General features: G+C 38.2%; 1 protein-coding gene across 1 annotated transcript in view; it reads left to right on the forward strand.

Annotated features, from left to right (window-relative positions):
• The first annotated feature begins 1,290 nt into the window (after positions 1 to 1,290).
• Positions 1,291 to 26,986, forward strand: part of LOC121630483 (potassium/sodium hyperpolarization-activated cyclic nucleotide-gated channel 1) — a 66,462-nt gene continuing 40,766 nt past the window's right edge. Inside the window, exons 1-2 of the mRNA XM_041970788.1 lie at positions 1,291 to 1,892; positions 7,091 to 7,514. Coding sequence (XP_041826722.1) covers positions 1,537 to 1,892; positions 7,091 to 7,514 — 780 coding nt within the window. The 5' untranslated portion in view covers positions 1,291 to 1,536. The remainder of the gene's footprint in view (positions 1,893 to 7,090; positions 7,515 to 26,986) is intronic.

A 26,986-nucleotide genomic window follows, 5' to 3' on the forward strand; every position in this document is an offset into this window, starting at 1 on the left:
CGAGTGTGGGCTACTTAATTTCCATGCCATTTTAATATTGTTATTAGGGACAGAATAGAAGAGTCATTATAAAATGGATTTATCAAATACTAATGTTTGTTTTTTATGTCAAACGTGTGAATGATTAATGAACATCCACAGCCACATGCCATAGGGGAGCTTTTTCTTCTTGTATTGTGGGTAAATTACGCAGGTCGTGTTTTTTTTTTTTTTTTTTTTTAGCAGTAAGTGTGTGACACGGAGGTGGCAGCAGTGGATTTTCCTTGCAGAGGGCACGACGCAGTCCTATGCAAAATATGATGTGTCAGGGCGGTGATGTACTACTTGTTCTTTGCAAATAGGGCTGCGACCTGTTGTACTACAGCGATGCCATCACGGAGCAAGATGCTCTTTGTGCTCATATCCTCTCTGAATCCACCATCCGACTGATGAATCGCTTGTATTAACACACAGATTTTATATTTTTGGAACCTTGTGGTTTCAAACTTGAATCTAATTATTTTATGAAAATACAATTTTGTTAATAAATTAATCACTTTGAACAACAAAAGCTCCAGTCGCACTCGGAAAGTGGGTTCCGTGTTGCGGAATGAAGCCTGTTTACGTGCAACAATAACGTCATGCTCTGAAACACACATACAGTATGAGACATATGTGTGTTTCATTCTACTTTTCTATCTCTTTTCCATTATATCCACTTGTTCTAGATGTTTTATCCCTATTATGTATACATAAAGAGTTATGACCAAAGTAGTGGATCAAAACAATGAGTTATTAAATTAAATGATAAATGCACTTTGCAACTAAATATCTGGTGAAATCAGTCACTATTCAAACAACGCGTCAATAGCTCGCAATAAAAGCGGAGTACATTCAGTACAGTTAAACTGAATGTTGGACCATATCTCCAACACATTAAGAAGTGTGACTTCCACAAGATGCTCTGCTAGTTGTCCACATACCAGAAAATATGGTCGCACTAACTTTTTTCCATCTGTTTTTACCGTGTCGGTTTCCATTATAACTCCTCAGTGGGTAACAAACCTGCTACCAGCCGAGCCAAAAAGCACACGTGCTTTATCAATGGATTTAAATAAAGACAGCCTTCATTAACTTCTATAAATTAGATCAGCTTCTATTGGCTAACCCCGGCCAGTGTGAGCCCGTTCACAGAGGAGGACGGAGGGAGAGGAGGGGGATCACAGACTACATTGATATTATGTAAATAAGGTGCAGGAGCATGTGCCAGTTAAACCGCAGTGCCGTGCGAAGTGAGACAAGGCACAGGCTCTGCTCAGTAGAAGCCGGGGCCGTCGGTAGATGGCGGTAACCCAAGAAACCTGATCCACCGGGCTCTCGTGCACTCTGTCTCAGTTTGCAGCACTCGCATTGAAGGCAGAGGAGCTGAACAGTTTGAAGGACATCTAAAGAAACAGGAGAGCTCACGGCGGGTGCTCTCCAGTTTTGCGCGCAGCTCTCGCGAGCAGGAGACGGAACGCTTTGTCTTAAAGACAAACGGGAAAAACTAAGAGCACCATGGAAGACAAATCTAATTCGTTCTCCAGCAACAAGGAGGAGAAGGCGGATGGGAATAATGTTTTTCAGCGGCAAGACTCGATACAGAAAAATAACACGGGGAGCCAGAACATGAAGGACCATGGCAACTCAGTGGGCTTCAAGGGGGAGCGGGAAGAGGCCATGGTCGGTTTTGACGATCTGGAAGGAGCGTCCAGGCAACATGGTTTTATGCAGAGGCAATTTGGGGCCATGATGCAGCCCGGAGTCAATAAGTTCTCCTTGCGTATGTTCGGCAGTCAGAAAGCCGTGGAGAAAGAACAAGAAAGGGTCCAGACGGCCGGATACTGGATCATTCACCCATATAGCGATTTTAGGTAAGGGCTGGAATTGACACCTGCTCACCCCTCCCTTTTTATACACCCCTCCCTCCACCCCTAGGGTCTGCAAGCTATAGCCTACACTTTCACACACAGCGCACACTAGAAGCCTGCCCCAAAGCGCATATGCCAATCTACCCCTGTATTTAGGCAATCGAGTTTTCACTGGCTGAAGGGCTTCACTGCTCAAACGGCTGTTTCATTGCGACATTTCAGAAAAACAAGAAATCACTATAGAAATATACTGACGCGTTAAGGCTATAGGTATAGCAGTGAAATGTCCTTGGAAAAATATGGTGAATGTCATGATTTGAAAACACACACAAGGATCAGACGTTTTGTTTGTGCCAGGCAAACGGCACGGTTTCAGGTCCTCATTGCGACATAATCTGCTTGTATGGGGCGACAGTACCTGGGCACAACGTGACAATGCCATTGCACCATCACGGTAGTAAACATTTCATTATAGGCGGTGGTGAGACGGTGGGCCTGTGTGCGAAAATGCACAGTATGCGGTAAAAATCACGCAGGGGAAAGATAAAGGAAAAATGGCCGTTTTAAAAATATTTTTAAAGGAATAAATACTTTAAACTCATCTCTGAAGCTAATTATTGACTTTTAAACACTTGAGGGGACTAATGCATGAGATATTTATTTCCTAAGCTGCTCAGATGAGAAAATGTGTTGAGATGCAGATGAATCATGCTGCACTTCATTTCTTGGCATCAACTTATTGCTACATAATGATTGGTATTCAGGTTATCTTTGGCTTGTTATGCCCCCAGATGCACAAGCCATTTCCCCAAGAAAATGCAGAAAAGTATTTTTTTAAACTGCTTGCTGAAAGACACAACCCACTGGTCACTGCTACTAACCTGTGTAGCAAATCAGACCTGCCAGATTGAGTCTGGATACACTAGCCTCATTTCAAATGTGAAACAAATGACATCATTCAGAGGTAGGACTGGTTCCATACAAGCTGCATGTTAACAGTTCACTACTTGAACACGTAAGCATCTATTCTGGCCCTCTCTTATGCACCAGTATGATTTGGCATGACTTGATGGTGACGATCCCCCCCAAAAGGGCCTACTGCAGCTATCATAGAGCTGTCCATGGTCCTGAACAGAAGTCCTGTCCATGGTTCTGAACTTAGAGCATTCCTCTTAAAGCAGCTCTCTCTTTGCCCTGCTACTGATTTCAGAGCAGCTTCACGGAAAGATTCATTGAAAGTTACAACTTCCAGACACTTTCATGACTCTTTAGCTTTGGCTAGCTGTTTATTGATCAATAGATAAGCTTGTATTGATTATGGTGCAGCACTTACATACTGTGCAGGCAACAGTTTTTAACTTGAAGTCCATGGGGGCATTTGTTTATATTTGTTCTTTTCATGTAATTATACACAAGAATGATACTAACCAGGACATTCAGGATTCACACACACAGGGACAGTTATATGCATATGCCCATGTGCACACATAGATGTACACTGATGTTGGGCAAGGATTAGCATAACACAACAGTCAATGAGCTTAACAGACTCCCAAAACAATTATGTAAGAAGATTTATTTCTTTTAAGATGGCCGAAGGGCAGGACCAGAGTGATGAAGTGAAATTCACACCTTTTCCTTTTTTATATTTTCAAGAAATATATATGTTAAGTGGACTGTACTTGTCCTTTCATTTTAAGCATTTTGCTGAGATGGGGGATTTCAGTGAAAACTTGCAGTGTAAAGCTCCATAATAGGAACATACATGTGGCTGCTCAAACAGACTGGCCCCCTTTTTTAACTGCGTTATCAGAAAATGTTTCCCCAAGTCAGACCAGAAGGGTCTCCTGCTGTTATAGCTCCATGGCATTTTCCCAAAGATGTTTTTTTTCAGAAGGGGTTACTTTCTTCTAGTCAGTGTAGAGACACAACATCACCATGCCACTGAGATTATCTCCTGGATTAAAAGTGGTGGATGGCTGAGTATACATTCCAGCTCTCCAAAGCTTTCTGAGCACTTAACTGATAGATAAATAAATATATCAAACATTTATGGGTACACTGACTTTTGTGTATTATGCCATACACATTAAAGAGAGAAAAAAAACATAAACAAAGAAAACTTGTGTGGTCTTTTCATAAAAGGTCTTACGTAAGTAAGGCACATGAATGACACCACTATTCAGTCAAGCTGTATTCTGCTTTGTGTGAGTGTTTGAAACTTAATATCTAACATAGTCATTGTACACAGTACCTGCTTAAAGATTAATGACAGGTTAGTAATATTTATTATTCATAGATTTTTAGAGGGGCCTAATTTGGGGCCTCAATACGCCTCTGTTTGTGGTAAGAAGATATCTTCTGTCATATGTTAAAACAAAGCTTGAATGTTTTTTTTGTCAGAAAGCTAAAGGTTCTGCAACAAAACATATAGTCCTTCTTATTTTGGTTATGATTATACATTTTATTTGCTATTATTATCCTCAAAATATATAAAAAGAATGCTCAGTTTGAGTATTTTCTTGTTCTGTAGTTTGTTTAATGACTGTTCAATTTTTACCTCTGAAATATCCCTTAAAGAACAACATGCATGAGATAAATTAATGATGGCCAGTTCAAAGCATCTCACATGATATAAAGAAACAAATAAAGATAAGTCCATTATGTTTGGCTTTGCACATATATTATTAACTCCATCCATTTGTAAAGGACTTTGACGTTCCCTTATTTTCTCATTGTATGTGTGTTTATGTGACACCTTGCAGTGTGGTCAGTATACCTGTTACAGTGAAGACTGGATTGGGCTGGGCTCTGATGAGTAGCATCATGTGGGGTTCCCTCTGTTGCTTGGCAGGATTGGTCTGGCACTGATAATGATGGATCACTTGTAAAGAGGAAACCTACAAGAAGAAATGTGCTTGCTTGGTTTGGAGCAGAATTTGTCCTGCTAGCAATTCTTGCATTGATAATCATGAACTGATAGTTAGAGCTGCTCATCTGTTTGTTTTCTTTCATTTCCACATCCTATTTTAGTTGGAAAATCTTGTCTCTAACTATTGTAAGTTTTTTTTTTTAAAGATATACCGGTGTAACACTGCATAACCATTTTATTGTCATTTATACATAGTGTATTTATTTGGCAGAGGGACAAATGCAGTCTCTGCAGTCTTGCTGCAGAGTCTGTTTGGCTACAGTCTCACTTAAATCAATGAGAACAGTAGCTTGTTTGGGTGTTCTTGGTGAGTTCATAAATTTAAGCTAGGGATGAAAAATGATTAGAGGAGTGCACAGCTCATCTGGATGTGACTACATAGCTAGTACAGCACAGCGCACTGCTGACAAATAGATGGATGTGGAAGGAAGCGCCAGATCTGTTCGGTGTGTTGAATGTGAAGCAGGAGATTAACTAAAGACTGAATGCACTGCTGGTGTTTGAGGTGCAGGTGCAGTTGTATTCACTATCACTGGTTTAACTGGGGCTATGCACATTCTGAGAATTGGACCATCAGAATATGAGCGGAATACAGTGCAGCATAATGTGATGAACACAGTGTTTTAGATTTTGTTGGAGGTGTTAGAGCCTAACATTGATGAATGTCACTGAGCATTCAGACTTCTGGATGTCTTTATAAAGTAAAGTTACTTAATTCTTTTCAAGGATACAATTATCTAGAATATTAGAAGTCTGCTCATGCATACTTTTTAATTCAGGAGCAGAAAAACTAGGTTTTATTCATCATCTAAATGGGAGTCTTAGAGGTCATATATAGTATTAATACTACCTACCCGAGTAATAATAGAATATGTTAGAAATGTGCACAGCACACTCGTTAGAATTTAGTTTTTAACACAGTTTGAATGATTACAATAATACGTGTGTAAAAAATCCCAAACTTTCTGTATCTTACTTTTTGCAGTTGTTTGTGCTTGAAGTCATTTGTTCTAATGTAGCTCCCTGTTTTTAATCGGTGGTACTGTATATTTTTACACTCTTGATTTCATCTTTATTTTTGTTCTCCATCCCTCTAGATATGAATTGTTCTGTTCTGTCTTAAGCAACTGAAAGATGAATCATAGCAGCTTCTTATTGAACATATAAATATAGAAAAAAACAACAACAATGAAAGAATAAAATGCAACTCATACCACACACACATGCTACATGCACTTTATCCCAACAGGTCAGCTGAATGGGAAACAGTCAAACAGCTGAACACTGTGCTTGTGTGGTGTTATTAGCTGATGCTTATTGTCATTGTTGTATTTGTATATTAAAATAATGATCTCCTAAGTGGAATAAAAGATGTTAAACAACCCAAAGTGCATCAACTCCATGGTTGAGTGCCTGCTGGTGTAAAAACATCCTCAGTGGGTTTTATTAGCCACCTAGAAGACCGCCTTTTAGCTGAAGTGAGGACAGTTATCGGACACATGATCTGTAGATATTTATAAAGCCAAGGCCTCGGCTTAATTTATTCACACAGATCCATTACTGTGTGGCTGGTCTTCCACCAGACAGGCAGCCTGCCAAGTGGCCAGCAACTCCATTTCCACCTTGAGTAACATCAATGTATGGGAAGCAAGGCAGGGCAGAGGCAGCAGGGATGGCGTCAGCAGAGAGTTTTAGAATGAGATAGGATTCCTGAAAGCATCTATTTTCATTCGTGGTTGCGTGGCCTTTACTGGGGCCCAGGACGCTTGGTGAAAAGAGCATGGAGCTGATGAATCACTTCTGTCTCCATTTGTGGCAAGGCAGAGGGCAGGGATATTAACACAGCTGTGAAGGATGAAAGGGTCTCAGTCTAGAAGGCCTTGAATACATACAGTAAGTGGTAGCAGTAGATAACATGGTGTCCTTGAATCATAGTAATCATAATAACTTTAAGCCCAAGAGATCTGGGTTGTCAAGTTGACTTTGTACACTTTTGTGTAGAAGCATTTGCATATTAATCTCTAAACTATTTCTGCTGATTGTAAGTTATTAGTACATATAGTTTTACATGACAGGCTAGCAGGAGAATCTCTGCAGCTGAAATCAGCAGTTTAGCTACATTCACACACCCCAGAAGATAAATCCTGCTTTCTTTGGTTATCCTCTGGCTCCCTCTGTATAACTCCCTTTTATAATCCCTTTCTTAATTGTTTTTCTTTATTCATTATTAACTGCCTTGCATTTCTGACTGGTGCGTGTTACTTTGCAGGTTCTACTGGGACTTGATAATGCTCATCATGATGATGGGGAATCTAATCATCATTCCTGTGGGAATAACCTTCTTCTCAGAGCAGACTACTACCACCTGGCTGGTCTTCAATGTGGCTTCGGACACCATCTTTCTGGTGGACCTGGTCATGAACTTCAGGACGGGGATTGTCAACGAGGAGAGCTCTGAGATCATCCTCGATCCAAAGGTCATCAAGATGAATTACCTGAAGAGCTGGTTCGTTGTGGACTTCCTCTCCTCCATTCCAGTGGATTATATCTTTTTAATAGTGGAGAAAGGCTTTGACTCGGAGGTATATAAAACAGCCCGCGCTCTGCGAATTGTCCGCTTCACCAAGATCCTCAGTCTTCTGCGTCTGTTAAGATTGTCCCGGCTCATCAGATACATTCATCAGTGGGAGGAGGTGCGTATATGTTTGCATCTGAATATAAGCTAAAAAAAAAAAAAAAGAAAAATCTTTAGCTGGTTCCTAATTTCTTTTTCCCCAGCAGTACAGGTACAACCTTGAAGGAGCTTTTCACAGAAATAATTGTGCAAAAATGGATCTAATAGATGCATATACATTCCCAGTGGTTTTGACAGGTGAAACTCTGAAATCAAAAGTATATATTTTTTTTAAATTTATTTTTAGATAAAAACCGACTGATTTCTTCTCAAAATATAGTGAGCACATATACATTCATGGCATAATTTAGTTTCCTATTTTAAATTACAACAGCATATTCAGATACGAGGAGGATAAATTAGAGACAAAATGAACCCTGTTCTTAATATTTTGATAGTGTTTGTTCCAGATGACTCCAGTGCAATATGTGTAAATATCACAAGGTTTCATCCCTCTGGACAAAACCAAGACTGATACATCATTACTCATTGCACTTCCTTACTCCTCCTCCTGGTGATGATTTTATCAGGCTGGCTGAAAGATTATGCTGCTCCATATTACAAGTGAAGCATTTAAGCTGAAACGCTGAAGATATTATAGATGAAGTACTTATATTTCTGTCTTCCTTGAAATGTTAATTTAAGATGTAAATATGTGAACATAATGACATAGTTTTTAATGAGCTAGCCTCTCATCTCAAATATCCTCATACCGAAGCCAGTGTCCCTCGCTTGGTTATCCTTGCAGTTTCTGAAGCAAACTGTTATGGTGTCTGAGTGAAACCTAAGCTTAAATTCTTTAAGGTGCATATACAGTATTGCTTTATGTTACATCATTGGCAACAGTAAAGCAAAAATAGCCCCTTCTGTTTTAATTTTTTATTTCCCAAATCAATTTATATTTTAGGGGGAACAGGTTCGTAATGTGAATGCACCATCAGTCTAGTTCTTTGCCTGCCCCATATCATAAATTAGCAAAAATATGAAAAACCAAAGAAACTGTCTTTTAGTTGACTTTTATAGTGTTTTTTTTTTGTGTGTGTGTGTGTGTCTGGTCTTTATTATTTTACTTTATGCTTAAACAGTTTTGTGCTACTTTTGCTGCATAATGTGGCATTTGAAAAACCAAAGCATTATCTACAATCCAGTAAACAGTTTTCGAAGCTTTGCAAACATGGTTTGCACTTAAGGATTTAAAGACATCACAAACTATATTCTTGAGCAGTAATATTTGTTGCTGCTCCCTTGTGTTATTGCCTTGGTATTTTCTTACTGTCTTGAAGAGTTGGAAGTAGCATGAGGTTCAAACAGCATGGCCCAGGTTACAAACACTAATATTCAGTGCTGCAAGGTTAACGGAAATCTGCAGTGAGCATGCAGACTGGCAGTGCAGTATATACTGTAGAGATGTATCATAATGCTTGAATGCAACAGCAGAGCTTACAGCACTGTACTGCTCTCACTTCATCTCTGCCTCCACTTGTTTTTCTGCTCCTTTGTTCCTTTTGTTTGTCCCCTTCTTACCTCGCTTCTATCCTTCCTGTCACTCTCTCACTTCATGCTGTGTCATCCTCCTTTGGCATTTCATCTCACTTCAGATGCTTGTATGTCCATCTTTCTCTGCTTAAAATAATACAGATTGTGCGGAACAGAAATTGAATATAGTTATTTTTGTAACAACAGGCCAATCAGACACATGCACAGGAGATGTGAATGGAAAGAAATTCCAAGCTGTCGTAACTTGTTAGGTGTAGGACGCAGGATTAGAGATTTAATGGAGGGACAAATGCAGTCCCCCACCATCGTAATGGGTTTCAAGGAGTGAACCTTCATTACATCACTCAGCATTGAGCTCAGTTAGTTATTTGGACAGTGAGCCTCTACAATAAATCATCCTCCAGCCTGTATGTGAGTTTGTCATTCCTTCATCTGTCATGTGCTCCGTCACTTTGTCACATCTCTGTGCTCCATCTGTCAAGCAACGGAGGCTGTTGTTTCACCATCGCAGGCTGGACAGTCTGAACTGGGTAAAGTCAGATTTGGTTTTTGTCAGTGCTCTCTTTCACACATCTTAACCTCACACCAGTCAAATACGTGTGATTTAGGAATCCTCTGTGCACGTCTTAAATTCCTTCATCTTTATCCACAGGGGGGAGAATTTTCTTACACAGCATGTAAGATGCTGCGTAAGAAAGAGATGTATGTTAGAAATTAGTCTGTTGTCAGCTGCAGGTGTGTTAAACCTGATTAACTGTCATGTTGTAGTAAATGCTCATTTTTCATTTGTTGAATGTGTTTGTGCCAAAACAGGACATCATACAGTAAGTGCTGCTCGGAAACGTAATCTGGGTTTTAAATAAAATAGCCAAGTGGTTTACAGCGCTACTCACAGAGGAACTGACAGATCTTTTTAAAGCAACTCACTGAATTGTCATTCATAATAATTCATTCATAATGATAAGAAATAAATGTAAGAGATGTCAGAAAAAAACAGAGGAAGGGAAGAATGACCTTATACAGTAGGCATTAGTAACATTACATTTATAAGTCTCTCAGAACTAGCTGTGCAGTTGAGTTATTCGTAAACACTCAGACTCTACCTTGCTTGGTATTCGTGCTACTGAATGTTGCTGTTTATGCGTGTTTCCCTGTTCATTTGTTCAACCATTCATTCATGTGTTTGTCCTCACATAATTATTGCAATGTGGAGAGCTTTGGGAAATTATAGCATACAGTGTGAAGGTCATGCAGAGAGGTAAACATGGTCTGTGCTCAAACATGACAATTTAAACAAGCACCAACCAAATGGAAGCTGGTGCACTGTTTACACATCTGAAAATAACTCTTTCTTTCTGATGTGTAAACAGAGCAGATTTGATTCTCAGACAACATGTTTTCACTGTATTTTTTTTTTTTTTCTGTGGTAAGTTGATTTTCTAAAATCATTTACCAAAGAAAATTAAACATGATGCTTCATTGAAGCATTAATTTAACAATACATAGTATAGTATTCCTGTGTGAGCACCCCTTTTTTGGAGGGGGGGGACATTGAATGTTTTCTCATTAACAGACCGTGAAACATCACTTGTAATGTGAAAAGTGGATGTAATTAACTTACTCTATAGGATATATGCACATAAAACACAAAACACACAAAAAAACACACAAAAAAGAAAAAAAACACTATGAACTACTATTGGCTGATTTCACCATCCTTTTTATATTCGTAAAGGTTTTGTGATTCCTGCCTTTCTTGCACAATATCATGCCAACATGAGTTCTAATGTCTTAGGACCAGGAATGAGATTTTTGACCCATCCAATTGGCAAGCTCGTTTCATTGAAGTGAGTAGATGCTGTCTTTAAGCCTAGATCAGGGTTGCCCAAGTTCGGTCCTCGAGATCTACCATCCTGCAACTTTTAGGAGCAACCCTTCTCCAACACACTTGAATCAGATGTCATCTGCATGTCATTCAGCTCTGCAGAGGCCTGGTAACGAACCAGTCATTTGATTCATGTGTGTTGGAGAAGGGCTGCATCTAAAAGTTGCAGGATGGTAGATCTCGAGGACCGGACTTGGGCACCCCTGGCCTAGATTCAAGTAGTTGTAATTCCATGCTCGAGTTGCCCCAGTCAGCACTTTGCATCTATAAAAAGTCACTAAGTTGGATTTTTAGCAGAAATTAGCATGCTAGTAATTAATATAGCTTTTGTGGAGGTTTTTGAGAGCAATGAGGTGCATTTACTTACTGTGAGCTAATTGCCAATTTATGTTGTGTATATTGTATTGTATGATCTTAATGAGGCATTTATTAATCAAATCTACATTTTTGTATTCTTGAAATTACAGTAGAGCCATAAGGAATGAAGATTTAATATTTTGCTGTGTTTCCACCTTGCTTCAGCGCCTTTAATTATTTTCTAATAATTTAATACGGCTATAATTCATGCACTTATTATGTTAATTCTCACAGAAGATACTGAGGGGGACAAAAAGTCCCCTTGTCATTGATTCTTTTCTCGTACCTTTAGTGGCCCAGCAGGGAATCATATTAAATGACTGTGTATTTAACAATTCACTAAAATAATGAGAGCAACTAATGAGGGCATTTTCCATCCTTTCATCTTTTATATTACTGGCACTTTTTGTAACTTTCAAGGGTATTTTTGCCCCCTGCTCCTATTCATTTCCAACCCTGTTGCCCATATGGTTCTCTTATTATTTCATCCCCTCACAGACACAGAGCTAATTATCCCAATGACCTTTGAGTCACACTACCTTTTTTTTCTCTCCAACTTATGCTATTGGCTTTTGATAAGTGCTAAAGTTGGAGACATCCTAATAATTTGTTTAACCGCAGATAGATTTGTCTATGTAGATTGCTAGGACCAGATTTATACATTCCGTGCTGATTTTGGTTCATTGTATTTAATGAAAAATGCAAAAGCAGACTAAAGGGATAACATTTTTAAACTGATGTAGAAAATCCCCAGAGCTCCCAGTGTCACATCTGGCTCACCATGGCCAGCAGGCTTCCCGCCAGATCCCAGCTCAAGCTGGAGGGCTCAGGTTGTGCTTGTGGCCGGGTACCAACCCTCAGGGGTGGCTCTGGCCCATCTGAGGCCTTAGGCTGAGGATGTCAGCTACTGCACCATGGGTTTAAACTTCAAATAATTTAATTTAAGCTTTATACAACTGCATTTTGTTCACCAATTTCAAAATTTGTGTAAAAAATAGTAGAATCCATTTCCAATACTGACCAGACTGAGAACTGAGTCATCATCCCCCTGTATCCTATACACTAAACAGAGAAACACCTACAAATTAAGTTACCAATTTTTAAACATTTGTAGTTATATTGTGGCTGCAGAACTGCTATTTCTAAGGCAAATTTTTAGTCTTTTAAAGAAACAATATATGTAGAAGATGCTGCAGCTCCATCTTACATCTGTTGAGTTGCACTTTGATTGAAAAAGAAAAATGTTGATTTCATTACCACAACATCCTTTTCTTTCCAAATGAGTCATCAGTGAAGACATACGGGACATATGTTAGGATGTCATCATTGTTTCTGACGGTGATGCGGCATTAAATATTTCAGTGAATACATTAGTATAAAATCATGCAGTCTGATTCAGTATAGTTGCATAACTACAATGCTAACTTTAGTTTTATTTAGTACAGACTATGCTTTATGTGGCACTTTTTAAAAGTTAAAATATACAGATAAAATAGTCTAATGAGGCAAAACGAAAATTGTAAATAAATTGGCAACTCAACAGGCTAAATAATATAAGAGTTAAGTCATATCCTGATCAAAAATAGACCTAAACTCCAGATTTTGTATTTAAGTCAAATGGAAAGTAAAATGAAATATAAAATTATAATAATAATTTTATTTTTATATAATAATTTTACATGTTTCTTATTCACACAAACACTCATTAAATGCCTCCTATTATATACTTGCACTTTCATCACCACAATTAAGTTAGTGGTCTAAAAAAGTCCTCAAGACTGACTTTTCTGAGACTTCTGCCAATCTAATGCACACCATACACTGGATAAGGGTGGAGTGGTCACTAAATCAATAATAATCCTTTCATTTCATGAAAAAAATGACATGTAATAAGTTTTATGTTTAGTATTAAAGGACAAGAACGTGAATTCTTGAAGGGCAGTCAGCAGCTGCTTGTAGGAAGTGACAACTAAGAAGGCCCCTATGTGCAACTCCACTTTGTCAGCAACAGCGATAGAGCTGTGAAGATCGGTGTGACAGATTGAGACACTTCTCAGGATCAGGTTGTCTTTTTACTTTCACACAATCAAGAATTACCTGAAATTGTTACAGTTTAATTGCAAACCCCTCTGCTGGAAAGCTGTTCTGTGTCTAGATTCTCTGCTACAGCTGAGTGCTTAACAATAAGCAAGGGATGTGTTAATTAGAGTCAGCTAGCACAGATCTGTCGGCCAGAGCAAAGGTACTCAATTCACAGTTGGTAAAATGATCTGAAAGGGGGAAAATATGAGCCAACTGACCTGGGTATCCAGTTTAGTGTGTCTAAGCAGAAGAGGAGACTTTAATAACATTAGACTGCCTAAATTTGGTCTCCAATGGAAAAAAACTATTCAATTCTAAGAGTAAAAATACCAACATACTATAAAACAAGCACAAATAAAAGACCTGCATTAAAATTCCTTCTTAAACCTATAAAGAATTATTAACAAGCATTAAAGACAAAATACTGATTAAGTTTTTTTGACTCGTAAATTAATATGTATGACATTAGTATTTTTCTTGCTTAAATATCCCTCTGGGTAATTGTAATCATGTTTGTTCTCTGGCTCTGATGTAGGCCAAGATAATCAACATATTGTCTGTGACATGTGGATCATTTCTGGAAACACTAAGGAAAAAGTGTTCCAAAACAATTGAGCCCATAGGGACATCTTCAAGTCTTTACAAATCAAAGACAAACAATCGATGCTTGCCAATTTAACTAGATAAAGATCAATTTCTCTGTCTATCAACCAGTTAATCTGACAGTTCTTAAAGTATCTCTTGAAATGAAATGCATTGCCTTTTAAATGGTAAATAAACTTAAGCAAGGTGGATTCATCCATTCATCCATTATGATAAGGCCGTTAGCTTTGCAGCAACAGCTAGTTTGGTGCCAAAGCAGATTAGTGAGCCTTACAATGTGTTGCGGTCTTAATCACCTGTTTCAGAAAGAGCTATGCCAAGAGCTGGGAGCCATGAGGCTACCGCCCCAGAGTCAAGCAGGGACATAGGTGCATAATCACAAACACACACACATGCACTCACACACATGCACACACGCGTTGTGCTGACTCATGACACGCTGAACCATGTGTTAGAAAGAGAGAGCAGAAACAGACAAAACAATAGGCTGTAGGCAGTGTGGACAGTTCTTTCACATAGTGCACTTCCTGCATTATACTCCTGCTGTATTTTAGAGAATATATTATTCAGCTTCTAGGAAATATTTCTTTCTGAGTACATGCAAAGAATCTTTGGATTTATTTTTCAGTTCCTCTGTGACTGTGGTGCTTCATTATACAATAAAGCCAATATACAATCAATTTATCCATTTGTTATCTCAGAGTGCAGCAAATGACATTTATAGGAGTATAATTAAATAGAACCAAGACTCATTACTATGCTCTCTCAAGCAGGATTTAGTTGCAGGACACACAAACAGAAGTGAGTGGCAGAAATGTGTTGGGCTGCAGGAATCTCCTCTGTGAAAGTACTGTGTTGGAGCAAAGCCGTTGGCTAATGACTGTATACAACTGTTTCCTGTTATGTGCAGTGATTTGATGTGGTGTGATGTGATGTGAAAGGCTGAGGATTGTTGTCATGCCTATCTGTTTGTGTGTGCATCTGTGCATTTTATACCCTGTGGCCTATGGAAGCTTGATAGTTCAGCTGAACTTTTTCATTACAGCTTAATAGGAAATATTGATCCACTAGATCCATGCATGGCTTTCTTGCAGCAATGATAGATAAGGCAAAGAATATTTAGTTTAGTTTAAAGAAATGTAATCACTTTTTAAAAAAGTGTTTGCACATCATTTGGACATGTGATTGAGATCATCTTGGACATTATACATTAAATTTGCAAAACCCTTTAAATATTGTTTAGAGTAGGTTTGCGTTAGCCACAAATTTTATTATGCTGCTAAAAAAAAAAAAAAAAAGAAAAGAAAAGAGGCGGTAGCTGAGGTCACACCACTGATGATTAATATTTAACAGACCATCAAGAAGAACAGGGACCTCATTTTCAGGCACGCACTGGTCCAGGTTCACTTAAGACTATACAGAGTCTACTGGGGAGAAGACTTTTGCACCATAGCACTGGGCCACATTGAATCAGCCTGTGTCAGGAGTGAAGTAAAGGCGATGTACATCACCTTGATTCACTGCACCAGCACATGATGGTAAATAAATTGAGATGAATGTGCAGGTTGGAGTGGAAATTTTACCCCCTTGAAAGAAGTTCAAATGTTGCAGCTATGATAAAGTAGAAATCCATTGCACCTTGGTGGTTGCCCCATGACCTTTCAACAGACTCTTTCTAGTATGCACTTGGATGTAGTTACATGAGAGTCAAGGGAGACATCAATCCCACTGGCACTGTCCACCCCTAAAGCTTCTACTGGAACATTTGCTCTGTCTGTGTCACCTGTCTCTGCATTGATGCCTTTCAATTCAAATGTGGACAGTCAGAAAAGGTTGTGTTGAAAACTTTGACAGCGTTTTTTGCATCTGTCCATGAATCTGTAAATGTAATTTGACTGTGTGGATTTTGCAGGTGCATGTGAGGCCTGATGGAATTTGTGCAAATGGACTTTTTTCTCTAACACCCAGAAAGTTCATATATATCTATAAATATTTCTCTGCACATGTATATGAAAAAAAACTTGTGTTCATGAACTTTCATCAGCATATTGCCCTTTATGACAGTTTAACATACAACCCAGTCCACTGTAATAATATAAATGATTAGTCAGCTGACTTTGAGTACATTAAATCACTTTTAGACACAGCACAATCATGACCATAAATCACGTTTTGAATATTGGACCAGGAATAAATTATTTAGTCCAGGAAAACATACAAAAAACAAAAAACAGATATAAAACTAAATATTAAGCAAGATCGTGAGCTTAATATCAGCAGATACAAGTCCAGTCTTGATACTGACTAACAAATGTGTTAAATAAACATATTGCATATGTTTCTAAAGCATGTCTGGAGGCAACTTGTTGTTACTAAGCCCTTGGCTACAGAGCAGTAAATTCACTGTTCCATCCTCTTCGCTTTTGCATTTTACATCAGTTTTCAGGCTGCGTGGGGGTGTTTGTGCATGCTTTGTTGAACTTGGTTTTGCAAGTCCAACAATAGCAACCTCTACTTTTATGGAAAAATCAAACAGATAAGCATTCTCATTACTAATTCTTATCCAGATTTGACTTTCTAATAAAATATTTGTGGGTTCTACATTCAGATCCCTGTGCATACTGTACATGAATGGATGTTCTGGCAAATAATTGTGACCTTGTTGGTCCTGATATTAAGAGATTTCAGAACTCTACCTTGTATATGTGGAACCCGTAGAGGGTGGCCAGTGGTTTGTTGGAGTTGGTGCAGCTATTTTTTTGTCTTTTATGTGGGAGTTGTAGCCGGCAGGGGGGTAAAGAGCTCAGTCACATGTTTTTATGTATGACAATATGACTGTCACACATTTGACATTTGTGAGAGAAACAGGCATTTCCCTGTTTGGACGAAAGACAATTGCTGTCACAAAAAGCATGGTATGATTTTTAGGAATGTGCTTTTCAAACAATATTGTAGGATTTCTGTTATTCTAGCTGTACACCTGAGACGTTTTTTAAACATTAAACATAAATAAAGTAATGGAGTCATAAGCTTTCTTTAAAAATACAGAAACTCACATTTTTCCAGGTAGTGAATATATCTTTTGGTGTAGAAGTTGGCTGTTAATCCTCTCTGAAACAAATATTACCTTCAGCTCTTTCTCTGTTTCCTCTCCTACAAAAATGTCCCTACAAATAAGAGAGCACATGCACACACAATAACCTAATGGACTTCTTCAGTCCAATTTTGTTAAGCCAACAAAATGAAGGACTTTGCTTTTTCTCTCTTATGCTGTCGGTATTCTTGTCCTCTCTGTTTTGAAACAAAGCTCTCTGACGATGAGCATAATGTGCCATGAACTGTGTTCCTGCTTAGCTCGCTGAGGAAGCTCACTATTGGCCCAAGGGAAGGAGGAAAATCCCAAGCTCCACTGCCTGAAAGAACAACTTATTTTCCTTGTTCCCTGCTGATTTAACTCATTTCCCCTTGCCAAGTCACTCAGTGCTCCTTCTGTTCCTAGTTGGTCTTGTTAACTGGAGTAGAGAGTGCTAATTGCTTGACCATATGGTTTACATTGATGTTAAAATAGTCGTAGATGCATTGCTTTATTGATGTGTTTTGATGTTTTCTTGAAGTTGAGCATGTCTCAAATTTTATATCATTAATCAGTGCATAACAACTCCAAAACAATGATTAAATCAATAATAGTATGAGTTGAAAGTGTGCAAGCAGTAGTCTCATTATATCAAATGTTTAAAGCACTAAGGTGTGTCTGAGTTATCTTCATAAATAGATCATGAGAGCAGAGCTGGTCAAGAAGAACTGCACTTCTTTAGACATGCTATATAGAACACTGAGACAAGCAAAACATGGTGGTATAGTCTATGTCTTAACACTTGTCTTATTTCATACGGATTTGTTTTTTAGACAACCAACCTTATAAACAAACCAAATAACAAAAACAACCTTACCATATGAACAGCCAGCTGATATTCATTGGGGTGAAGGCCTGTTGCAGATAACAGTGCAGATACATTCTTGCTTTAAACAATAATATCACAGTGTTGGACAGAAACAAGCCAATGCATATTGTATTTCATGGTGTCATTTATGTTCTACACCTGAAAAATGCTTTGTCACTGTTAATAATAATGTTACTCAGGACTCAACTCTGGGCCCAGTTCTGTTTGACACTTATAAAAAATAACTTTATGTATGTATGTATGTTTGTATGTATGTATGTATGTATGTTTGTATGTATGTATGTATGTTTGTATGTATGTATGAATGTATGTATGTATGTATGTATGTTTGTATGTATGTATGTATGTATGTTTGTATGTATGTATGTATGTATGTTGTACTCATTCTGCTGGTTGCACTGCTTTCCACGTATTGACCTTTTATTAACTTTTATGGTAGATAATATATGACTCATAACTTTGTCATCATGAAGTAAAAGTGACATTAAATGGATGAGAAAAAGACATTTTATCATGGTTTATGAGCATAGTAAGACATACTGTAAAGTTTAAGTCTTATTTCGAGCATATTAAGACATAAAACCCTGCACTGTAGACCAAGCCTTATTGAAGCAACCTTTCGGTGGGAATAGGATAACAGTTTCAAACATACAGGCCTTGGCTACAACTCTTAAGCTTACTTTGTTTATATCCCTAGATGTAATTGAATGTTTTAGTATTATTTTGCTTCTAGCTGTTCTTGTTTAAGTTGGCTTCCTTTCTTTAAATTCCAGCCATTCAAATGATTCTTTATTGATTTTATAATGCAGATTTTTTTTCAACTGTTGATTGTCACCTTTAAAACTTTTTTCTTTTGTTTGTTTGATTGGTATCTTTAGTTTTCCTTTTCATCTAGATTTTGAATGAGATCTCAAAACTCTGAGTTCAAACAAAGGTTGAATGAGAATGAATGAACAAAACATATATTGAGCCGATCATTTAAATTTGATCATTTATGAGACATACACGACATGACTGAAAATAGAAGCTGACCGATGGTGTTTTGCTAAACTCTGTTGTTGCAAAAGTTGCAATGTAAAGGTGCATGATCATATAAACTGAGCTTAGATTCCTTTTTATTCTGTCTAAACCAACAGATGCTGGTCAGTTGTACAGGTAATTTTGTATGGCGCTGTTGCTGAGAGCTGATTTTGTGCACTCCTCCACTGGGGGTACCTCTATTTATTGCTCTCACTGTCTCACTCCCTTTGTGTCTTTCCTGACGCTGTCGGTCTGACTCTCAGTTCAGCCCTTTATTTGAAGTAAAATATAAAGTGACATGTCTGCAAAGTACAGACAGTAAGACAGACAGTAAGACAGAAAGGTAATGACACAAAGAAAAAAATAGAGAAAAAAGAGTGTGGAGAGCTTCTCTGTACAGGATGCTCAGTTTCAACCACTGCAAAATATAAAATAATAAATATCTATACAATATGTTTTTTTTTTAATCTCAACTATGCAGCAAAAAGGAAATATGCTGCACAATACTCCACAAACTACTGCCAGCGTCTTATCTTGAGTTTAAGGTTTAGATGTTTCACCAGCTACACAGAATTAAACCAAGTTAGCTTCTGTTATTTCTTACATAATTGTGTTTTTGAATTCATGTCATATTTAGCAGCAACATTTTTCCTTGATGTTCATTAACCCCCTGCAGAGTTCTGAGTAAAAAACAGCTTTGATCTTCTGTCCATCCCCATGGGATATCCCCTTGTGGAGACAAGCTTCCCTCACCATGTTGTGCACAGTACAGTAAGCAGACAGAAGACAGATAACAAATATAGTCTTGGGAGGGGGATGAGGTGATAAGTGTGGAGATTGGGTTTATCTTCAAGTTATTTTTGTTGGCTGGGCTGTTGGCTGCTGCATGAAGGAGGTATGTTGGGGTAAGTGCGGGTGTCACACTGAGGGAAGAGATACCTGGTACTTAAATGGGATAAGCCTTTATATGTCATATTGACATGTACTAGACTCTCTGTACTTGTACTTGTTGCTGCAACTTGCTTCTTTGATTTAGATTATGAAACATGAAATAATTGAAAAGGGTCTATTCCACATTCCTTGAGTCACTACATGTATAATGATTACGAATTAGATATTTAAGCTTTTCAAATGCAAAGACAGCAAGTTTAATTGTCCAAGGTTTTGTATTTTTTCTTTAAAATAGCCAAAACAGTTGGTTGATGATTAAAATTGTTGGGGAGTCATATACTCTCCATTAGCTAATTAAATCAAAGACGTATTACTGCAGGTCTGATTGATTGGTTCTGCATGAGACACATGAAGTAATGATCCCTTCAATACTTAAAATGGAGTACCACCACTCATTGCAGGTATCCTGTAATGATGCCTTATGCAAATTAATTAATTAGTAACTAGTGAAGCATTTAAGCTTCTTTGTATTTCACTTCCCAAGAGTTAATGTTGCATTGGATGAGTTTAGTGAAGCACCCTTCGTCCATCTGTTGTGACAACAGCTGTTCTCATTTACTGAAACTGAGTTGCTTATGTGAATTTTAACACAGAAATGTGCATTCTTACACATAGAGGCATCATTAGAGCAGTAGCATCTAATAACACTGTAGAGATGTATTATTATGGATGGGCTGCTACAGCACAAATAGGATTATGCAGTGTGTCAGCATGATATGACAGCTTGGACAGTAAGAGATATATAGGCTTGAACAATGTGCTGATGCTCTTCTGTGACTTATAATGCCAGCTAACTCTCATAGGTGTTAGCATTTATTGTTGTACTTCAATGTTGCTATTTGCACGTCATGCTAAGAAGACACATGGCTATCATGAGAGGTATCATAAGTTGTGTTTGAGCCAGACAGAAAGGTTCAGTTGCTGCTTTGAGCATGGATGATTCAATAGTCCAAGTTCACACTGCGAGGTGTATCCAGCCCCCAGCATACAAAGAAAGGTGCGTCCTCACTTTGCACTGTGGTAGGAAGAGTCTATCTTGCTGATGTTTACATGAGCACAGCAGGTCACCCTGTGCAATCCCGTCAAATCCCTCCTGCTCTCACATGGACACTAATCTTCCATGACTGGCTTCTTGGGACAACCACAACTCAGCCTACAAGGCTGCACACCTCCTTCTTATTCACTCCTCCGCACTCTGTCTACTGTTTGTTGTTAATTTTTTATCTCCTTGTGTTTTTGTTTCTCCCTGTTCGGTCCTACTCTTTTCCTATTTTTCCTTAGTCCTTTGAGGTTGAGTTTGTCCTTTCTTATTTTTTTACCCTTTTGTCATTTCCCACCTCATGTTTCCCTTTTCTTTTGTCTTCCTTCTTTCTTTTCTCCTGTCCTTTAAAATCTCTGCATTTAATGTTTTTCCATCCTTTTATCTTTTATCTTCTGTTCTCTAAAACTATGACTGCTGTTTGGTCAAATAAACACACAATATCTGTTATCATACATACATCAAATGACAATGTGAAAACAATATGACAGCGGCAAAAGGAGTCATTTGTGATAATTGCAGACAAATAGCATTTAACTGAAGTATTTCAAAATTCCGAGTGCAGATGCATGCATGGATGTTGCATGCCTTTCCTTTGTTATCTTTTCAGTTCATTGTCTCTGCCCCCGTTTCCTCTCATAATAGACAGACTGACCAACTAAGGGCGGTGATTTAATACCTGAAAACTGCCACCAGACTTGCATAACTAGACAAATGGAGGGAAAGTGGGTCATGTGGGAACAGTTATTCTTGCGGGTGCTGGCATATTTTTGGAGAATGTCTGCACATGTTATATCTCAGCTCTTTTCCTTTGTTGTGCTGAGTGTACAAAGTTTACAGGTGTTGCTGTCTGAACTGTAAGGACAGCTTGTGTTTGAAGAGTTGCACGGACATGATTTATCGGAGTAGGGCTGATACTACCACTGCTCGAGTTTCAGGTACAAATCAATAGAACATTGATCCATAAATACGTTGACTTGTTCCCCTGATGCACTGAGCCTTTCACACACAGAGCAGATTTTTATAAGCCTTGAAAGAAATATCCAGAATAATATGCAGATATTAACTGCATACATTAATGGCATATGTTAATCCTTAGAGATAAGAGAACAAAAGAAGGCTTAGCATGCTACGAGGGTCACAATATCTTGAGATTCTGATGAAGAAAGCCCAAAATACTTAAATATAATTTCAAATTGATATTTACAGTCCTAAACCCAGTATTCTCCCCTAAAACTACCCGTCAACTCCATGCAGAACATGTACAACATCATAAACGTGATCCCCATGACTTTGTGAGCCTATTTCCCAGAAGATGCTTCCTCTGCCAATGCAGCTCTGAATGGGAGAGCACAGATTAAGGCAGAACAGAAGTGTTGAGGTTATCACAGTTACACGACCAAAATAGATGCAGAGCGGGTGAAACGGCGGACATGGCAGCCAGGTTTGCGGTACAGCACGATGTGCTTAGTTGAAGAATGAGAGAGAGAATGCTGACAGACAAAGAAATGATGGAGAACAGGGCAGAGGAGTAATGGTGTTCCCACAGGAAAGAGCTACATGAGAAGAAAGAGTATCTTCTTTCATGACTGACACTACAAAGGAATGACTTATCTACATGAAAGCATTAATTGGTTAGTGCAATGAGGGGAAGTATGTACTTCTCAAACACATTTTCTTCTCTAATGCATTTCCTTACACTTGTTTACTGGTTATTTTTGCAACCATTTATCAGTTTTATGTCACACTTATAAATATGCATCTGCTGAGGTCACAAGCCTATCATCACACATTTGTAGACTGAATGTGTGGAAGATATCATATATATTAGGAAAGTAAAAATAAGAAAACTATTGTCACTTCCTTATACATGAATAAGCTCCTACTCTATTTGTTCCTTTGTGAGCTGTACTTAGACCCAAAAAGAATGCAATTTTTGACTCAGCTCAATGTGCTTGAACTGTAAATGTCTGTTATTACTTCCTTCTCCTCATTGTGGAGTGGCACTGATCATGATTTTTGAAGATAGCCTAAGACTGAAATAGTTTGGCTAAGCTGACTGGAGCGGGGCCACTCAACAGTATCAATACAAACAACTAAGACTGTGATTGTCTTTTGATAATCTTCTTTAATTTTTTTTCTTCCAAAGAGAACATATAAGCCATTTATTTAAATATAATTATGAGGTACTGGCATCTTATAGAAGCAGTTTATTTCATACATTCTTTAGATCTTTTCTTTTATTTATTTATTTATTTAACATATTCAGCCATTTTTTCTTTACTATAAGCAAACACAATGGTGATGCTACTCTTAAATGAACACATGACCTTATTACTTTTCCAAAGAATATTTTGTTTGGCATGAACTACTGCATGCAGTTGGACATAATAACCTTTTGTTTAAGCTGTGCTTTGCTACATCAATTGATCACTACCCCTTTTCTGCTTATGTAAAGATCCCATTGATCACTAACTGCCCTTTAATTAAGTCTCTGGCCATGTGCTACTGACTCTGAGCTTTTGATGCAGAAGCTACATGTATACACTTAATAACACTAGAAGGACTTCTTCTCTCCTCCTGTGCAGTCTAGTCTATTCTAGACTGTATAATAAACAGATCTGCACACTGATGAGGTTCCCAGAGCATACAGTATATTGCCTGAAGCTCTGAAGTAATGCCAACTCCATTTATGTCTATTTATTGCTGAACTATACTTACATCAACATGATTATGCATTACGCATAACAGTCACGTGAATTACAATTACTTCCAGCAAGCTGCTTTTCCTTGAAGGAGAGAATGGCATTGGAAATGTGTCCATGTCTAAATTTATAGCTTTATCTGCTTTTGCTTTCTTCATAAACTGATCAAAGAGAACAACTTGTTTGGCATGTGGAAAAGAAACACAGCACAGAGGAAATGCTGAAAGCAAATTCTGTTAAATTACAATGCATTCTCATTACATTACATATGATTTTTTAAACAAATCCAAGTTAAACTGTAATTTTGTGATTAAATGGAACTAAGAGAGATCCAAAAAGGAGATTTAGAAGATGATGTTAAGCAGGAGAATTCCAGATTTTCCTGGAAGCAGTGTTGTTATCCCTCAATGTAATAGTCAGTGGTGGATTTAATCCCTTCAAATTAGTCCCATGCTAATCCTCACTAACCTCAGACAGAGGTCACTCATGTCCAATTTAAAGATGCATAAAGATCACTTTGTAATTGCATGTCCGAGGCCCACAGCTTGATGATGCGTAATTCTTCTGCATGCTCTTTTCCCTGCACATCAAATTCAAAAAGGTCAGCTTACAATGCTTAAGATGACAAGATGAAAAAAAACTTGGGTATTGTTCAAAACATGTTGGACTGTGTGCAGGGTTTTTATTAATATGCATGGATTTTCCATGTTGAACATTACAGATGCCATTAATTTGTAGAAATCATATTTGTAGGAATGTGTTTCTATATGGAAACATCCCTGTATCTTATTGTCCATTTTGTAAATATGGAGAGATGGGGACGAGTGTCTTTCTGGCTGGACACAACCAGCATGTGACTTTGTGTAATTATTATATCACATCTTGGTTGTCTCTTGTCAAATATAAGCTTCATGCACCTAATTCTCAGTCAGTACTTTGGCAATGCAAACCAGGGGCATCAGTAGTGTTTTTGGCTAAGTTGCCTTTTCTTTAACTGTAAACTTCAGTTTGGATGACTGCTCTCTGGGTCTAACTTTAGTGATGATCATCCATTGGTCTGGTCTACTGCTACTCTGTTACTTCCTTCTGTATTTGTATTTATAGCAAGTGATTAAAAATTTATCTCGAGCTTATCATCTTTACACACCAAGGCACAATCATACACATGCAACCGCAGTCCCACAGCAAACTGTGAAACAGTTACATAATATGAATCTACTATTCATTTTGATGCAAATGTAATGAACCAAAAAGTTGTTTGCACCAATTATAAATATTTGCATTATTGCCGGGCAATTCAGCCTGTTCAATGAAATAGTGAGATTCAGTTTTCTCTGACAAATAGGGAACAAATAAAAAACAAAAGAGTTGAGCGACTGACTCATTGAACTGGCTAAGTGGAGGGCTAAAAGCTAAAAGCTAAGCTGAGATATAACTTTTAATCGCTAGTCAAGTTTTTAATTTAGCTTATATGTACACATGGAGTTTCTCATACAGTGATGAGCCACAACTGACTAAAACCCCTCTATATTGTATATAGTTGGTCTCTCACGCTACAATAGGATCTGTCCTCTCATGGTTTATGTCCTACCTCACAGGAAGATCCTTTAAAGTATCTTGGCAAGGGGAAATGTCCAGATCATATGGGCTGACAACAGGGGTGCCTCAGGGCTCGGTGCTTGGCCCTCTTCTCTTTTCACTATACACCTCCTCACTCCGTGCAGTCATTAACTCTCATGGTTTCTCCTACCACTGCTATGCAGATGACACTCAGCTTTTCCTTTCTTTCCCACCTGATGACTCAACTGTCTCAATGCGAATATCAGCATGCCTTGCTAATATCTCTGCATGGATGAAGGATCGCCACCTTCAGCTAAATCTGTCCAAGAGATTATTGTCTTTCCAGCCAATCCTTCCTTACCGCCACAGATAAGTGTGCAGCTTGACTCTATCACACTTGTGCCTACATCTTCTACCAGGAATCTTGGTGTCATGGTAGACAACCAGCTGACCTCTAAGGACCATGTTGCCTCGGTTGCTCGATCTTGCCGATTTGCTCTCTACAACATCATTTAACGCATTGACTACTGCAACTCCTTACTGGCTGGCCTGCCTGCATGCTCAGTTAAACCTCTGCAGATGATCCAGAATGCAGCAGCGTGTCTGGTCTTCAACCAGCCCAACAGCTGAGCCCAAGAGCTACACTCCTTGACAGTTACGCTCTGCCGGTGAAAGACGCCTAGTGCTCCCGCCACAATGTGACGCAAAATCAGTAGCTAGACTCTTCTTCTCTGTTGTCCCCCGGTCCTCCATCTGATCTGCAGAGTCCTTATCCACTTTTAAAAGCAAGCTAAAGATTCAGTTGTTTAAGGAGCATTTCCAAACTTAGCTGAACTCTTCTACTCAACAGAATGAGTTAGAAAGGTTTATCCAGCGCTTTGGCTCAACCAAGTACTGAATAAGCTGTTTGCACTTATGCCCAAGATGATATTGTTTGATGAATTCTTTTATTTAAACAAAATGACTTACAAAAAACTATTTAAAAAAAAAAAAAAAAATAATATATATATATATATATATATAAATATGTGCACTGCCTCTAGTGCTACATGACAGCACCTGGGTCCAACTAGACTCACAGCAGTCTGACTACCACTTAATTATGATGTCCCATCTTGTTTGAATTTTTGCTTGTGTTGTTCTTACTCTCAAATGTAAGTCGCTTTGGATAAAAGTGTCTGCTAAATGACTGTAGAATAGAATAGAATACATTACAATAGCTGTCACCAGCACAGACTTGTGACCTCTGGTGTCTTCTGATGTCTGGGACTGGGATGTTGGAAACAGATCCCTTGAATGAGCTGTGGATTCTGAAGATCAGATTTGCTTCTGTACATCTCAAGAATGCCCTATTGGAATTGGATATGGGGAGTTTTGAGACCAAGTCAAAGCTTTCTTTTTCATTTTCTGTTGACATTTTCAATTTTTGCTGAAGTCAACAGTGGTTAGGAGTGATTTGTCAGTGCGGCAGGCATCATTTTCATCCAGGATTGTTGAGCTGTGCTTTGCTTTCAGACACTGTATAATATCACCTAATTTGCAAATGAGTACTATGATGTTGGTATTACCCCATTTCAACTACACATTCAAAATAATGCAAATTCTTCCATGACTTCAAGGTTGTCACACTGGTAGCCGAGCAGCCAGGTAAACTGACAAGCAACAAACTTAAAATGCATCAACATGGCATGTGAAATAAAATGGTGAGATACTGTTTAAAATTCACAAACTCATTGATGAAAAAGAAACAAAATGATACAGTGGGCCATAATATGAAGATGTACAACTCGTTTTTTAATTTTTTGCACATATGGAAATGGATTATTGGTT

This window comes from Melanotaenia boesemani, chromosome 19, assembly GCF_017639745.1.
Source record: "Melanotaenia boesemani isolate fMelBoe1 chromosome 19, fMelBoe1.pri, whole genome shotgun sequence".
Classification (NCBI taxonomy): domain Eukaryota; kingdom Metazoa; phylum Chordata; class Actinopteri; order Atheriniformes; family Melanotaeniidae; genus Melanotaenia; species Melanotaenia boesemani.